Source organism: Stomoxys calcitrans, chromosome 2 (genome assembly GCF_963082655.1).
Source record: "Stomoxys calcitrans chromosome 2, idStoCalc2.1, whole genome shotgun sequence".
Classification (NCBI taxonomy): domain Eukaryota; kingdom Metazoa; phylum Arthropoda; class Insecta; order Diptera; family Muscidae; genus Stomoxys; species Stomoxys calcitrans.
The window spans coordinates 2,872,602-2,889,141 of NC_081553.1; the positions used below are offsets into that span (position 1 = coordinate 2,872,602).

General features: G+C 34.9%; 1 protein-coding gene across 1 annotated transcript in view; it reads left to right on the forward strand.

The window, feature by feature from the left end:
* Positions 1-11,653, forward strand: part of LOC106084364 (sideroflexin-1-3) — a 30,865-nt gene extending 19,212 nt beyond the window's left edge. Inside the window, exons 2-8 of the mRNA XM_013247987.2 lie at positions 2,190-2,547; positions 4,230-4,347; positions 6,374-6,449; positions 6,519-6,604; positions 6,667-6,794; positions 10,596-10,753; positions 10,819-11,653. Coding sequence (XP_013103441.1) covers positions 2,235-2,547; positions 4,230-4,347; positions 6,374-6,449; positions 6,519-6,604; positions 6,667-6,794; positions 10,596-10,753; positions 10,819-10,905 — 966 coding nt within the window. The 5' untranslated portion in view covers positions 2,190-2,234 and the 3' untranslated portion in view covers positions 10,906-11,653. The remainder of the gene's footprint in view (positions 1-2,189; positions 2,548-4,229; positions 4,348-6,373; positions 6,450-6,518; positions 6,605-6,666; positions 6,795-10,595; positions 10,754-10,818) is intronic.
* Positions 11,654-16,540: the final 4,887 nt, after the last annotated feature.

Sequence of the window (16,540 nt, forward strand, 5' to 3'; positions counted from 1 at the left end):
GTATGTAGAGCACCATTGATCCATTTGACAAAATCCGCAGAAGAAGCTTCAGCAGACCAGAAATCGCGATACAGATTGACAGTTAAATGTCAATCTGTATCGCTTGGCCTCAAAATTGGATATCAAATTCGTTTTCTACTATCAAAAACCTATTATTTGAGCACTGTATTGCCATAGTAGGCAAACATGGCCGGTTTGAGGGGAGTTTAGGGGGAGGACCCTGAAATAATATCAGCATAGTGCTAGAGCACGATTTTGTTTGAGCCCCATAATGTCAAGCATTTTGAAAGTGGCCATCAAGATATTCAGGACTACAGGTCTCTTTCAGATCTACACTAATTATTTTTTTTTGTATTGGTTATCTACATTCAAAATCATATTTCAAAGCTACCACTTGGGATACCACATTTTAATGATCCGCAGGTCCTCCGCCGCAAGTGTCCGCAAGTGTCTATCCCAATTTGAGGGTAAAGAGTGTACTCTCCTTTTATTGCTGTCCTATTCTATCCTGATCGGCGTTCTTTTTTTATTTTTAATTCCTTTTTTGGGTAGGATGGGGGAGAGCAATTGCCCTCCGACACGTTCCTTCATTTAAATACAATATATTCTCGGTCGTCCTACATGGCAGTTTGGTGTTGTTTTTATTGGCAGGAGCGACGCTAAGACACAAAAGACAATTTATCTGAGTCCTTTAATGTCGAGATCTACATGTACGGCTGAACGGCAGGACGTGACCCAGATATTTCAATCATTATATCAACATTAGATTTGAACTCTACTGTCATAGAACTTTTGTTTGATTCCCATATTATCCCGATCGAACTACACGTCTTATTGAAGCGCACTAGGTGGTTGGGCCGGTCCCAGACTCTGTCCCACATGTGTATATCAGAGTCGTAGTCAACTCTCAAAGATTTTTCATTTTATACCAATTTTGTTTCGTTGGTCATTCATGCCCGTTTTGGGGGTTTTATGGGTTGAAGAGGCCCCATAGGCACCTTGGACCATATTCTTATAACAGATGTGTACTCATCTTTCAAATACACTTCATTTCATATATATTGATGATTAGTATATCGCCAATCTTATGCGTAACAAATTTGCACCTTTTCTATGTTTCTCTGAAAATGTTCTAATTTTGTTCAAAATTAGTTTCACATTGAGAAATAAATTAATTTAATAAAAGGAAAGGTGCTACATGCATCTCATTAAAGAATTTTCAAATGAGTATCACTTCAAACAAAAAAAGCAAACAAGGCATACGTAACGTATGAGTGTTACAAAAAATTTAGTGCTTGTTAAGTATACGTCATAAAATCTTCGGAAAAAGATAAGATAAAACTGCATTTTTAGCGTTTGCGGTAGAACAACAATGTAAACGACGAACCCGGTTGTTTTGAATCAAATCCCAAACATTGTTTTGGAATATTTTCTTTCCAAATTTAGATACTATAACAAAAAGTTAGAAGTAACATGATACAATAGTCAGGAGGAGCCGGCTATTGTTTGTGATGGACTTTGTCTCCATATACCGACAATACCTTCCAAGGCATACACCTGTTTATTTGGTATCTTTTGGAAACAAAATGGCTTCAAATGGTAAATTCGCTTTGATTCTGAACGATTTTTACACATCATATCTCATAACAGTCTATGTGGGAGCTACGATATATCTGAGTGCGACCATTTTTTGATATAATTTTACACACATATTCAGATAACACATAAACCATCTCATGCTAATTTTTATGAAAATCTGGAATCAATTTGCCTTTCTTCTTCGGTCAAAAATGTGATATTTGCAATATTTGGCGAGAGTCGGACAACAAATGCGTACAAATACATAACACGTATGTAGCTTGCTTAGAAAAGGCCATTGATGGTATACGGAAGAGCAGAATCAACTGATCGGTTTACTCCAAATAGACCCAGTTTCCTCTTCTTTCTTGGCATAACAAATGGATACACAAAGTTATAAAACCTTGTACAAAGTTACGTGATGTAGTTTACAATTTGTTGAAAAAAATTGGATGAATATTTTTAAATTGGTTTACTTTTATAAAAACGCTTCAATACCATTTATATCAACATAAGATTGACCTGCAATAAATTAAACCCAAGTAAACTTGGGGATCCCCATTTTGATTTTAATTTCTAATTTTAGTATATAAACTATTTATCTTTTGCAGGCTAAACTTCAGTTCTAGCAACAGGCAGCAAGAGTCTAAATCGAAATGTCAGACATAGCCAAAATCGATATCGATCAGCCCAAATATGAACAGAGCACTTATGTGAATCGTGCCAAACATTTTTTCCTTCTGACAAATCCCCTCAATTTGTTGGCCTCAAGTGATGAGCTGGAACGTGCTAAACGTATTGTTACCGATTACAGAGCTGGCAAACCTGTGCCAGATGTGAAAGATGTCGAAGATTTATGGAGAGCCAAATACCTGTATGACTCCGCCTTCCATCCCGAAACGGGGGAAAAGTCCTTAATTATCGGTCGCATGTCTGCCCAAGTGCCCATGAATACATTGATAACAGGATGTGAGTATTGAGATAAATAAGAAAAACAATCATTTAATTCATTCAAATATGAACACTGTTCGAGAATTGACTGTAATCGATGTTAAAAATTAAAAATATTTAAAATATCGTTGGATTTATTTGTCCAGCTGAAACCAATTGGCTTTGATTTTGCTTCTATTTAGAATAGAAAGCAAAATAAAACCCTTTGTTACCCGCGATTTCGAAGCTCTTTAGTTAGTGAGTAGGTGGAAGAATGTAGTATTTTTTTGGGCTAAGCTAAATGAAGATGAAGCTTTGGTCAGCTTCGAAATCGCGGATTAAAAAGGGGTTTATTTTGCTTTCTATAACAAATAGAAGAAAAATTGGTTTGAGATGGTCAAGAAATTCAACGATAAAATGAAACAAAATAAAAGTAGCACAAAAACAGATTATTTCAAATAAGTTAAAGGATTTCTTAATAGAATAGGATACGTTAGGAAACGCCTTGGGTCTTAAGATGAAGTCCGCTAGGTATGATTAGAGTCCATTGACTAAATTAGTCTTCCCTGAGGCCATTAGAGCCTCGTAAGGACAGAGTTTACTGGTTCCAGCCTATTTCCAGGCCATTTCTCCAGCTTATATCCAAAATCGTTATAGGATAAGGCCAGTGTCCTGTGATAAATTTCTTAGTCGTGTGAGTCATATTGTTTCCATAGACCTCTGCATGTTTAGCAGTGGCCAGATTTCTGCCAGTGCTTAAGATGGTGGTTCCTTTTATCATCTATATTAGTTCAAATGTATGTATATAAAATTTAGTTTTTATCATACGAAACCCTTTACGAGAGAAATTTCATTTTGCTCAAATGATTCGCAGCTTGGTCTAGTCTGCATTTGCCAGCGAACCTCATACGCAGAAGGGTTACTTGCGTATTTCCCGCCACTTACTACAGGTATGGCTGGCATTCGTGGGTTACTTTATTTATGCCCCAATAATCTTAAACGCCGTTCGTTGCTAAACCAAAGCACTACAACGGCACAATTTTTCCGCAGCCATATCGTTCATATCTATCCCATTAGTGAGCATCAATTTGCTAATTGTCCGAAAAAAATGTCTCTATGTACAACGCTTCACAGGTTTCGCCTGGCTTCAGAGTTACAAAAACAAATTCCAAACCATCATTTGTTTCCTTCCACACAAACTTTAAATTATATCCTTCTAAACTGCAATTTTGTAACTGATTTATATATCTCATCGGTTATCATGTATTTTAACCAAACTTATAAATTTCAATTAAACAATAGACGAGCCCCCGAAAAATGGAGTACACACGTTGCAGCTCACACATACATATTTCTTAAACGAAAACAATCAAATTCTACACTTCCGTTATTTTCAATTAATGACAGCAAATTTTCAAGTTCACTCCAAGGTTCAATGAACGATCCAATCGTATGTCAGATCGCAATGCTTGTTCATTTTTAGGGTATTTTCAAATTGTCTTTCTCACAGCGTCACAGCGTTGTTGGTGGGGTGTCCTATGTCTTTGTGAACTATTAAGTAATTTAATACTTGTGTTATTGTTTCGTACATACATACATACATATATACATTATATGTATTACATACACATATATGTACTACACCAATATGAGGACCTAAATAAAATTATTTTCATTTCTTTTCATGCGCTTTGTTTGTTTGTTATTTTTTTTCCATTTAGGCATGCTTTCTTTCTACAAAACAACACCGGCTGTGGTTTTCTGGCAATGGGTGAATCAAACATTCAACGCTGTTGTAAACTATACAAATCGTTCGGGTTCAACACCCATCTCTAAAGAGTAAGTTTTATTCAATATCGATACTCGTAATGAAAACATTCGACCACAAGTTAAGGGATATGCGACCTTTGTCATACCGTATGTAAAATGTTGTAATTGGGACTTGGACGTCACGTCACTATATCGCCTCTGAATATCGTGTCATTAATCTGTCTGCAGCAAGTACGCCAATTTTCTACTAACTGAGTGATAAAACTCTCAGCTTCAAATTTTGGAAAAATACTTTTCATTGTTGTTGATGGGTTAGCATCTCAGTTGGGCAATAACAGGTGAAAAAAAATAGTATGTCAGATATATATTCAAATATAAAGCGATTTAGAAAATTTGCAATCCCTAACGAGCTACATTTACAAAAAGTTCAAAGTTCGTTCGTTCGACAACTATTGTAATTTCGACAGAAGGTCATGTCAAGACAGCGCACACTATACCCTCAACCAAAGGATGGGGGAATACTTATTTCGTCATTCTGTTTGTAACTCCTCGAAATATTCGTCTCAGAACCCATAAAGTATATATATTCTTGGTCGTCATGACATTTTATGTCGATATAGCCATGTCCGTCCGTCTGTCTGTCGACAGCACGCTAACTTTCGAAGGAGTAAAGCTAGCCGCTTGAAATTTTGCACAAATACTTATTATAGGTGTAGGTCGGTTGGGATTGTAAATGGACCATATCGGTCCATATTTTGATATAGCTGCCATATAAACCGATCTTGTATCTTGACTTCTTGAGCCACTACAGGGCGCAATTTTTATCCGATTTGGCTGAAATTTTGCATGAGGTTTTTTTATGATTTTCACCAACTGTGCTGAGTATGGTTGTAATCGGTTTATAACCTGATATAGCTGTCATATTAACCGATCTGGGGTCTTGACTTCTTCGGCCTCTAGATGACACAATTCCTATCCGATTTGACTGAAATTTTGCACGACGTGTTCCGTGTCGTGCTGCCATATAAACCGATCTTGAATATTGACTTCTTGAGCCACTAGAGAACGCAATTCTCATCCGGTTTGGGTGAAATTTTGAATGAGTTGTTTTATTATGATTTCAAACAAATGTGCCAAATACGGGTGATGCATCGATGCATAACCTGATATAGCTGTCATTTAAACCGATCTGGTGGAGGGTATATTAAATTCGGCCCGGCCGAACTTGGCACGCTTTTACTTTTTACAATAGCAAAGTTGTACTGGATTTTTAAAGATATCATAAGGTATCATACCACATATTTGCATGTGGAGGTAGCAATCCTCGTCGAGCTCCTGTAGTTGAACTACCTCGCTCAGGTCTATACGACCGATCTTCATTGGCTATTGAAAGGCGCCAATAATTCGCTCAGTATTAAAGCAAGATCCGGTGCCGCTCGGCCTCTCCACTCAATATCGCAAATTGTCCGCGACTGCAGTTACAGCTACTCCGTATGGAGCATTAAACTACACGCATCCTGTGGGCTCGACCGGCAGTTATAGTTTAGAACTATATAGTACATGTCACTATTAATCGCCACTTATTATCCTAGATGCACTATATGCTGTGTTTTATTTAAGTACTATATAGTGCCAATCACGATCAAGCGGTTGTTGTTGTTGTAGAAGTGCTTTGCACACTGAGGCGGCAGCCCTTGCCGTTGAAGGAATCCATCGGGTCAATCCGGTACATACAACCGGCTGCCATGGGATTGGCCAATCGGTTATTAGTTGCAGTGGTTGCTTTTAGTCCTATCCAGGCAAGACAATTTTCTGGATAGAATTTCAATGCAAAGTTGTACTGGATAGTTTCCGATATCATGGATAACAGATAATTAGTGCCGATTAATAGTGATTTGCATCATATAGCACAAAACTATAACATACCCGGCACAAGATAAGTATATATGTATACGTTACAGAATCAAAAATATATTTTTCGAGGTATTCCTATGAAATGACTTCATTATATTCCCCCAATTATATGATGGTGGGTCGTGTCTTATTTAAAATTGGATTTTGTGATATTTTCAATATCCCTTTCGTTTGCTTTCAGGCAATTGGTGACGTCATATATTTTGGCTACTGGTGGTGCTCTGACAACAGCTTTATCCCTTAATAGAATAGTTAAGGTAAGAAGAAAAATTGTAGCTTAGTTTATTCAAAAATAACGCTTTACATCATATACATACAAATTTCAGAATTTAAATCCTTTAATTGGCCGTTTGGTACCCCTCGCCGCTGTGGCTGCCGCCAATTGCATCAATGTCCCTATGATGCGTTTGCAGTAAGTAGACACTACTTTTAATAATCCCACATAAGACTTTAAATTTCCTTGTATTACTTTAGAGAATTGAAGAATGGTGTCACTCTTTTGGATGAACAAAATAACGAAATGGGCATATCAAAGAAGGCTGCAGCGGTGGGCATTACTGCTGTTGTCGCCAGTAGAATAGCAATGGCAACACCAGGCATGGGTAAGTCATAGTTTTCTTTTGCATCTACACACTTATACTCTTCGTGTTAGGCGGGTTTATTTTAACGACGAAATTATTTTTATAATATGTACATTAGGCCGGGTTAATTGTATGGATGAAAAAAAATTAAAAATCGTACAGCAAAAACGTAAACTAAACCATGTATCTAAAATAAAATCCTAATACGGGCCTCTCGACATCAAAAAAAAAAAAAAAAATTTCTTTTGATATTCAATTTTCTTTTAATCAAGGTATAGGTCGTATTTGTAGTCCGATTATCGTAAAATTTTGCAGAAGTCACTTTTTTGGTCCAAGGACAAACGTTATTGATTTTGAACAAGATCGGTTCAGATTAAGATTTAGCTCCCATATATATATATATATATATATATATATATATATATATATATATATATATATATATATATATATATATATATATATATATATATATATATATATATATATATATATATATATATATATATATATATATATATATATATATATATATATATATATATCATCCGGTATGGCCTTTTAAGGCTCCAGTAGCCATAATTTTGATGCGATCTTTACACAATTTTGCACAAGACATTCTATTTAATGTTCCAACATGTGTCCATAATTTTATCAAAATCGGTTGAGATTTACATATAGCTCCTATACATATCTTTTTGCCTTTGCACAACAAAGATGGGACCAAAATTATGGCTACAAAAGCCTAAAAATTTGATATCGGATAAAAGATAATAATATATAGAAGCTATATTTAAAATTGAACCGATTTTGGTAAATTTTTGCACACATGTTGGAACATAAAAAAGAACGTCTTGTGCAAAGTTCTTTTGTAAAGATCGGACCAATATTTTGGCTACTAGAGCCTTAAAAGGCCAAATCGAATGAAAGACATAAATGCATGATATATCTAAAACTGAACCGAAATTATGCACACTTGTTGGAACATAAAAAAAACGTCTTGTGCAAAAGTGTAAATATCGGACCAAAATGATGGCTATATATATGGGAGCTATATCTGAAACTGAACTGATTTTGAAAACATTATGCACACATTTTGGAACATCAAATAAAACGTCATGTGCTAAATTTTGTAAAGATCGTATCAAAATTATGGCTACTAGAGCCTTAAAAGGCCATATCGGATTAAAGATATATATGTGGGAGCTATATCTAAAATTTAACCGATTTTGATAAATATTTGCACACATGTTGGAACATTAAAAAAAAAGTCCTATGCCAAATTTTGTGCAGATCGGACCAAAATTATGGGTACTAGAGCCTTAAAGGGCCATATCGGAAGAAATATATATATGGGAGCTATATCTTAATCTAAACCGATTTTGGTCAAAAGTCCAAACATCTTTGAATTGTATGTAGTTCATCGTTTTTGATATGCGATTAAAAAAATCGAACAAGCCTAATGTACATATGTACAAGCATATATATATTTATTTAAACATTACTTCAATTCAGTTTTCTTAAACCTTTCTCATGTCGAATATAAAGTAAAAATTGTATTGATGATGTGCTTCAGCTTGTTATCAATCTCTAAGTCAAAATTTCGTGTGACCTAAGAGATTTCTTGAACCTATGAGGAACAAAACACAAATCTGGAATAAAGTGAGTGACTTTCATTCGTCTTGGCTTGTTTTTTGACATCGACAAACGGGATATTAATTTTTTTTAACCACCACTACTATTCTGGTTATTCCAGATATCAATCTTGTCATTTTAAGTTTAGCACCTCCAATCATAGAAAAAAATTCTGCTAAACAGTCTGCTGACTGTTAGTAGTTAATTTTGCTGCTATTACATCAGTAATTCTGCTACTACAACAGTAGTTTTGCATTTTCAGAACAGCAGGTCTACTGCTGAAAAGTCTGTTTTTTACTAAAAATGACTGCTGCGTAATTTATGATGGGTTTGTTAGAAGAAATAAAATGAAAGAGAAGAGTTTTGGAAAGAAAATGAGAAAAAAGGTTCCAGTCACACACCCACACACTCATGTTATCCTTTTGTTGTTAATTGCACACTCTGTTTCTACAAGAGTTTTGAGCACAGGCTCATGTGCGCTATGTTTATGGCATAGTAAAAAGGGTCACGCTATTGTGAAAAATACACAGCGCACATGCGTCATAACCATCAGATATATATGATGCAACATTTCCCTGTTTAAAATACCTTTGCCCTATTGTTGTTCTACCTTACTCAGGATTCACTGAATAAGGTTAAGCCAAGCGATCAGCCGATATACTTTTTTTTAATATTTGGCAGTACTTGGCATTGAGGATGTCAACTTGTTCTCTTTTTACATTCATTCTTTGTTTACGTTTTCTCCTATATGATGACATTTTCAATCGTCAGATTTGACATCCTTAATGATGTTTATGGGGCCTATCCACTTTGTGTTTTTGCATGTGACCTAACCTTCTATTAGTGAATCCTGTACCTTACTGAAAACAAAAGATGTATTGTCGTTGTTGTGTTAAAAGACAAAATACCTCGCAGAAACGGAGAGTAAGAAGCGACAAAACGTACACCCAACCAAATTGGTTGCTCAACGCAGCAAAAGTGTTTGATAGAACAGCAGTTTTCGTCTGCTAAAAATGGGAAAGCAGACATTACAGCTGTTCCGGTCATTTCGGTCAGCTAAATCAGCAAAGATGCACAGAATCATGTGTACCACGGAAATAGTGTAATAGTCACAGAGAAAAGTCTGTCATAACACAAAAATACATACAATAGGAAAAAGTACAGCTAACAGGCAGGGTTTTCGAGCGTGGTTAATGTGGTAATTGTATCATAGAGGCGTTTTCGCAATTAAAACGATTCAAATACAACATACCATCGCACGGCCCTTGAAGCCATCACACCTAATATGGTTGAAGACTTCTAACCAAAGACGAAACGCGTCCCATAGCTATCTCTGGCTTTCCTTTTGCATTTTGCAAAGAAAATCTCCGATGATTTTAATTCGTGGAATATTACTGTAAAGAAGCGACCTGATCCGTCCATTGGTATACATTCCCGCTCGCATTTTTTGTTATTGCTCTACTAATGTGTACATGACTGGCATGGCCTTTTGCTTCTAAATTTAAGGTAAAAAGAATATGGAAAGTATAAATTCAGGGATGATTATAAACATCAACTGAGACTCACATTTACTTATGTATTTTATTTTTTCTTTTAACATTCCCTTCACAAATACGCAGCTGTCATTTTCAGTTTCATTGGGTTTCTCGTGAGTCTCGACTTTCATATGACCTTCAACACCCCACCTTTTAAACCAACCACCCGATTTGACTTTGTAAGCCCATATAAGCCACAATTTTTCAATGATTGGGTAAAATCTGGTGCGTGAAGTGTAGTTATGCTCTGCAAGATCCACCAAAATTACAGTTTAGACGGCCGATACCTGATTCCTTAAATTTCTTTCGATTTAGATGAAATGGAGATTACTCTTACAGCTCCTAACAGGCAAATAATTCATAAAGCGAACTTGCGATTTGACTTCTTGAGCCTATAGATGTGAAATTTATTAGACAATTTGTTGAACTCTCGAGCGTCATATGAGCTGTCGAAATATCAACCCGTTCGAACTTACCGCCTATATATACAAGTTTATTGAAATAGTTTTCTTTTAGCTTCAATTTCAATAACCTTGTTTTTGCTAACCGGAACAATAATGTTGGAAAAAAAAAATATGGAATAAAAAAGACATAACAAGTTACATATGTACATAACCAAGCATAAAGAGACAAAATTTTTGCTTTTTTCCAGTACTCACACCATTGCTGATCAACAAATTGGAGAAGGGTGGTTTCTTAAAACGTTTCCCCAAGGCTAGTGCTCCCATCCAAACCCTGTTCTGTGGATTTGTCCTAATCTTTGCCACTCCCATGGGTTGTGCATTCTTCAGTCAAAGGGCAGCCATTAATGTAAGCCATTCCATTTCAATTTTAAAAAAATATGATAAAATTTTGTTTTTGTTTTTATTTTTTAGGTTGAGAGTTTAGAACCTGAAGTTAAGGAGGAAATTAAGAAGAAGAATCCTGCTCTAACCGAAGTATGGTTCAATAAGGGATTGTAAAGCCCTACAGCACAGCAAGAGGATACTGCAGCGGCTTCCAAAAAACAAAAGAATTTGAAAAGAGCTTAGCAAACTTTACAAAAAAAAAAAAACAAATCTGTTCAACCCAATAATGTGTTTGACAATAACTTAAAAACCCCACAACAGCAACAACAACTTACAGCATACTTTTCAAATTGCTTTCTTTAGTTCATCTTAGATAGTAAAGTCGCCAATTTCTAGGCTGGTGAATATCAATGTCTTGTTTGTAGTTACCAATATGCACACAACGGTCAGTGTTCACAACCCCATTGCATTTATTTTATGTGTGTGTGTATGTGTGTTCGAGTGTCAATTAATGTTCTTTTTGTTTGAACTCATCCATCTATACTTTAAAAATAAATTAAGGTCAAAAACTAGGATTTGAATTCTTCAATACAAAATAAATACGTAAACATGAATGTATGTGCATTTGTTTATATGCACAAAATAAACATATTTTGAAAAAATTACCTTCGATCCTAACTTTTTAGATGCGCATCAATTGAAAATACATATAAACTTGACGCACATCTGAATGGAGTCTTTTAAGGTGACTCGTAATACACAAATTATTTTAAATATTCAATAATTAATTAAAAGCTGAACTTTTTCACTTCCTAAGTTACAAAAGAATACATTACGTAAGCACACATACTTTTCGTTAAAAAAAATGTTTATTCTGTTATTATGTTTATTACTCCAATAAATGAAAGAGTTTAAAACTGTATTAATGTGCTGCATTTTACATTCCATCATGTGGCTGAAATCTTGTCATCAGGATGATTTGCACAAGTTTTGTTGATTCCAACAAAATAACATAATGAAAATTTTTGAAATTTCCCATTAAGGGATGATACCATGGGTTGAGGCCACCGTAGAGCCTGGGTTCGAATCCTGGCGAGACCATCAGAAAATACAAAAAAAAACGGCGGTGGTTTTCCCCTCCTAATGTTGGCAACATTTGTGAGGTACTATGCCATGTAAAACTTCTCTCCAAAGAGGTGTCGCACTGCGGCACGCCGTTAGGACTCGGCAATAAAAAGGAGGCCCCTTATCATTGAGCTTAAACTTGAATCGGACTGCAATCATTGATATGTGACAAGTTTGCCCCTGTTCCTTAGTGGAATCTTCATGGGCTCTGTTCATTGACTCTGTTCTTCTTTTCACTTGAACAACTGTCAAATTGTCACATGAACAACTGTCAAAAAAAAGAAAATATGTGTAAAAACACTTACTACTCAAAAGCAAGATTAAAAAAATTATGTTATTTTGTTCAAAACAGAGTACATAGCCTAAGTTTTTAACTGTCCGAATTAAACATTGAATGAACGTTGTGGAAATTTTCAATAAATTTTAAAGTGATCCAATTAAAAATGATTGAAATATTTTTAAATAATCCAATTAATTTTTAAATGGATCAATTAAAACATTAATTTAATATATTTTGCTAAACCGGCCCACACACCATATGTTAAACACCTGTAACACCAATTTGTGGTCCATTTTTGGAGCAAAGGTCCATGAGCCCTCCTAGGAAACAAAACCCCACGCTAGGTTTTCAAAAATTTGCGGATGTCAAGGAATGTATTCATATAAATTTGCCGTAATCTGTAACGTGGTCCTTAAATAATAATAACAAAGGCTAAAAGCATTTGAAAAGACTGTTTGTATGGTTTTATCTTATGAACATAGAAAGCAGTTGGCAAAATGTTGAGCCGCTAGGTGGAAGGACTTGTTGACTTGATAGGACGATAAATAAAACATACATGTTAGGGTCTACGATTATATTTGTAATTTAAATCTAATCTATCAATTTTTTAACTGAAAATTACAAAAATTTCAATCAGCATCGTAATTGAAATAATTGTAACATGGTGGAGGTAGACTAGTACCACAATTCTGTAACTTATAACGGACATCGTTTAGTTAAATATGTCGACAAAAAAATCTTTTACACTAACGATTTTGTTATTCTCTAATTTCTCGTTAACAGATATCGTTATCTATTTTTGCTCTCTGGCAACTCTAACCAAAAGAACGAAAAACCAAAAGAAGAAATCGTAAAAACAATAAATAATTCTTCTCATAGCCTGTAAATACTCTTTTATTAATTTAAAAACATCACAAATCTAAATAAAATGTACACAATGATTTAGGAAAAGTGCTTTCAATACCAATTTATTCGTATAAAACTTTTGCGGATATTTTTTCATAGTAAAAAACAAACGCAACCACGCTTATTAATTGATTGTATACACTAAATGTTTTAGAAAAAAATACTCTAAAGCCTTCGTAAATATAAATATTTATTAATTTCGTCAAAATAAACATGAAATAATTGTCAGTTGTTTAGTTACGGATTTCTATTTGTTAGCGAAAACAGCTGATTTTGACGATGTCCATTATCGTAAAAGTGGCTACTGAATACAAATTTCGTTTTTTTTCTGTTATCGCTTTTTAACTAAACGATTTTCGTTAAAACACTTTACTGAATTCCACCACAGCAGTCGTCCAGGGTTTACCTTTAAGGACCCACAAACCTTCCTTTCGGGGTACGCAATCTATGTTTTATTGATAATATACTTCAGTTATTACAATTCACGATGGTGTTATAAGCTTTTAGGAGCAGGGTGTTAATTAGTGTCAGCCAGTAAGGCGCTTCGGCTAGTAGTTGCCGGCTTCGGGAGTGGAGCCACTCGGTTGGGTACTCAGTTCTGATTTCTGAATATACTCAGAGAATTGTTGATACCAAACGTTCTCATTTCAGTAGCATACTCTGAGAAATTTATTTGTAAAAAAGCAGCATAAATGTTTGCCGTAATGCCTAGTACTGACTTCATTCACACCGAAAATGCCTATTAAATTATTGCGAAATGCGACGGACTCTTTTCATTGTCAGAACACAAATCATTTTATTTTTGTAGTAAAGAAACCAAAAAACCCCATTATTAACTATTACAAACATTATTGGCAGGTAGATTTGAAATAGGTTTAGTTGACAGATTTCCTCCCAAGCTAGGTAACTAGATAAAAGTGATGGCGTAGGATATCCCTTGACAGCTTGCAATCTTTAAATTAATGCTTTGAAAAAATGTATATTAAATCAAACGTAAAATTATCATTGTCTTTTCTCCAATATATATTCAACAAGCTTCGTTTAAAATGCATATGGAGCAGTGAAAACTTTCGTAATTCAATGAACAATGTATTTCAAATCCTTGCTACCCGAACTGCAAAGCCTCGTTCTGCAACACTTGCAGATATCCGGTGTAACAAAATTTGTGGATTTCTATTTGACTTAAAGAATGAAAACCTACTGCATAAGAGTGATGGAATGCCAGATATAAAAGTTAAAAAAATTTATAACACTTTATAATTCACAAAATCAGAAAACTGTACTCTCATAGTAGTTTCCCGCAATCCGACACTGATCATATCTGTGGAAATTATACACAAAACGAAGAATCATATTATATATAGCCTTGTTAACCACGCAAAATTTCCATGTGACGTTGCCGCATAAGCCTCAATACGATAACAAAGATCTGACGTGAGTAATGCAAAAGGAATTTTTCGTTTCACATTGATTAAAAGATACGTATTTACACTACATAACAGACGTAGTGAAATTAGGACAGTTTTGAACACATTTCTTATATGGTCAAAAAAATCAAGTCTACAATCAAAAATAATGCCAAGGCATTTTAAGTTGTCGACTAACTCAAATGTACATTTATATGTCGACGTACATCAATATGTCGACCATCGACATGTACATATGCTTAATACACGTATTGGGTTCAAAAAGCAAAGGCTCGAGCTGCCATTACACGATTAGATATGTCATATGTAATTTCAAAAGTAGCAACTCTGAAAGTTGTACACATCGTGCCATACGTAAAAGTTTTAACATGACAAATGGATATTGGAATAGATATGCAACTTTTTCGATTAAATCCAGGATTCACTACATGGCGAAACAATTAAAGGTGGTCTCATTTGTACAACAACCACAAATCATAAGATGCAATCCGCCACCTTGCCATCAAGCTGATCGACGTTTTGCCAACACACATAAAGAAATTTGTATGCGTGTGTGTATATGTGTGCGTACATGAACAGAAAATATGCGAGAAAGAAGAAAACAACAAAGAGAATGCAAACAAAAATCTGTCATCTTACTACCGTCAAAGCTGGCCGGCTGCTAACAGCTGTTCGCGTGAGACCATCTTTTTAAATCCGCCTTGGATTCACTACTATTTAAAAGGTTAGGTCACTTGCGAAAACATAAAGTGGATAGGCCCCATGAACATCTTTAAGGATGTCAAATCTGCCGATTGAAAATGTCATCATATGGGAGGAAACATAAACAAAGAATGGATGTAAAAAAAGAACAAGTACATCCTCAATGTCAAATGCTGCCAAAAATTAAAAAAAAGTATGTCGGCTAATCGCTTGACTTAACCTTATTCAGTGAATCCTGGATTAAATCGAGCTTTTATTTAAACGAATGTGCATGCAGGCAGATTTCTATAGGGTTGCCCAAAAAGTAATTGCGGATTTTTCATATAGTCGGCGTTGACAATTTTTTTCAAAATATTTATGCCATAACAGGATTCACTGAATAAGGTTAAGCCAAGCGATCAGCCGATATACTTTTTTTTTAATATTTGGCAGTACTTGGCATTGAGGATGTCAACTTGTTCTCTTTTTACATTCATTCTTTGTTTACGTTTTCTCCTATATGATGACATTTTCAATCGTCAGATTTGACATCCTTAATGATGTTTATGGGGCCTATCCACTTTGTGTTTTTGCATGTGACCTAACCTTCTATTAGTGAATCCTGATGCCATAAGATAGCAAAAAGGGTGTGATAGCAAAAATGATGAGTCGTATGTAAATGGACAATTTTGACAAACATTTAAAATTACATGTGAATACAAAAAGTGACATGTCATAAGATAACTACATACATACCGTGTAACAGCGCCTTTAGCTGTATTCACACATAGCCCATTTTCACAAAGCTAAACTCGTATTCTTTCTAGCACCATATTTATATTAGACTCAACACTATGGATCGAACAACTCTTAAAAACATGTGAACATCGTCATCATAAATAACCATGACATATACGTTAATCTGAAGCAGGAAACAGTATCATTAATATAAAGGATAAATAGAAAAGGACCCAAAACAGAGAGAGAGAGAGGGACTCCACTCAAGATAAATCGATACAAGTAAGTGCAGTTGCCCAAAAACAAAAAATCGAGTGCACTATCTGATAAAATCAGCGTTTAGTGCAACTCTGATTTCGAGTGTTTTTTCGTTGTTTGTGTATCTTATCGCTCTTAACTACAATGCACACACAGGATGCATTTATAAGGTGAGGTCTGGCCAACAGCTGAGTACAATGTTTTTATTTTTGTTTTGATTTTGTAGTAAATCTAATTGTCAAAGGCTTAAAACAGAGCTGTGATTTTTTCTAAAATCTTAAAACGATGTTCTATTTGATCTGATATTCCACCCACAAGCAACAAAACAGTATTGATGATGAAAATACAACTATAAAACACATTTGAGGAAGATAAGTTGTAAAACAATGTTTAT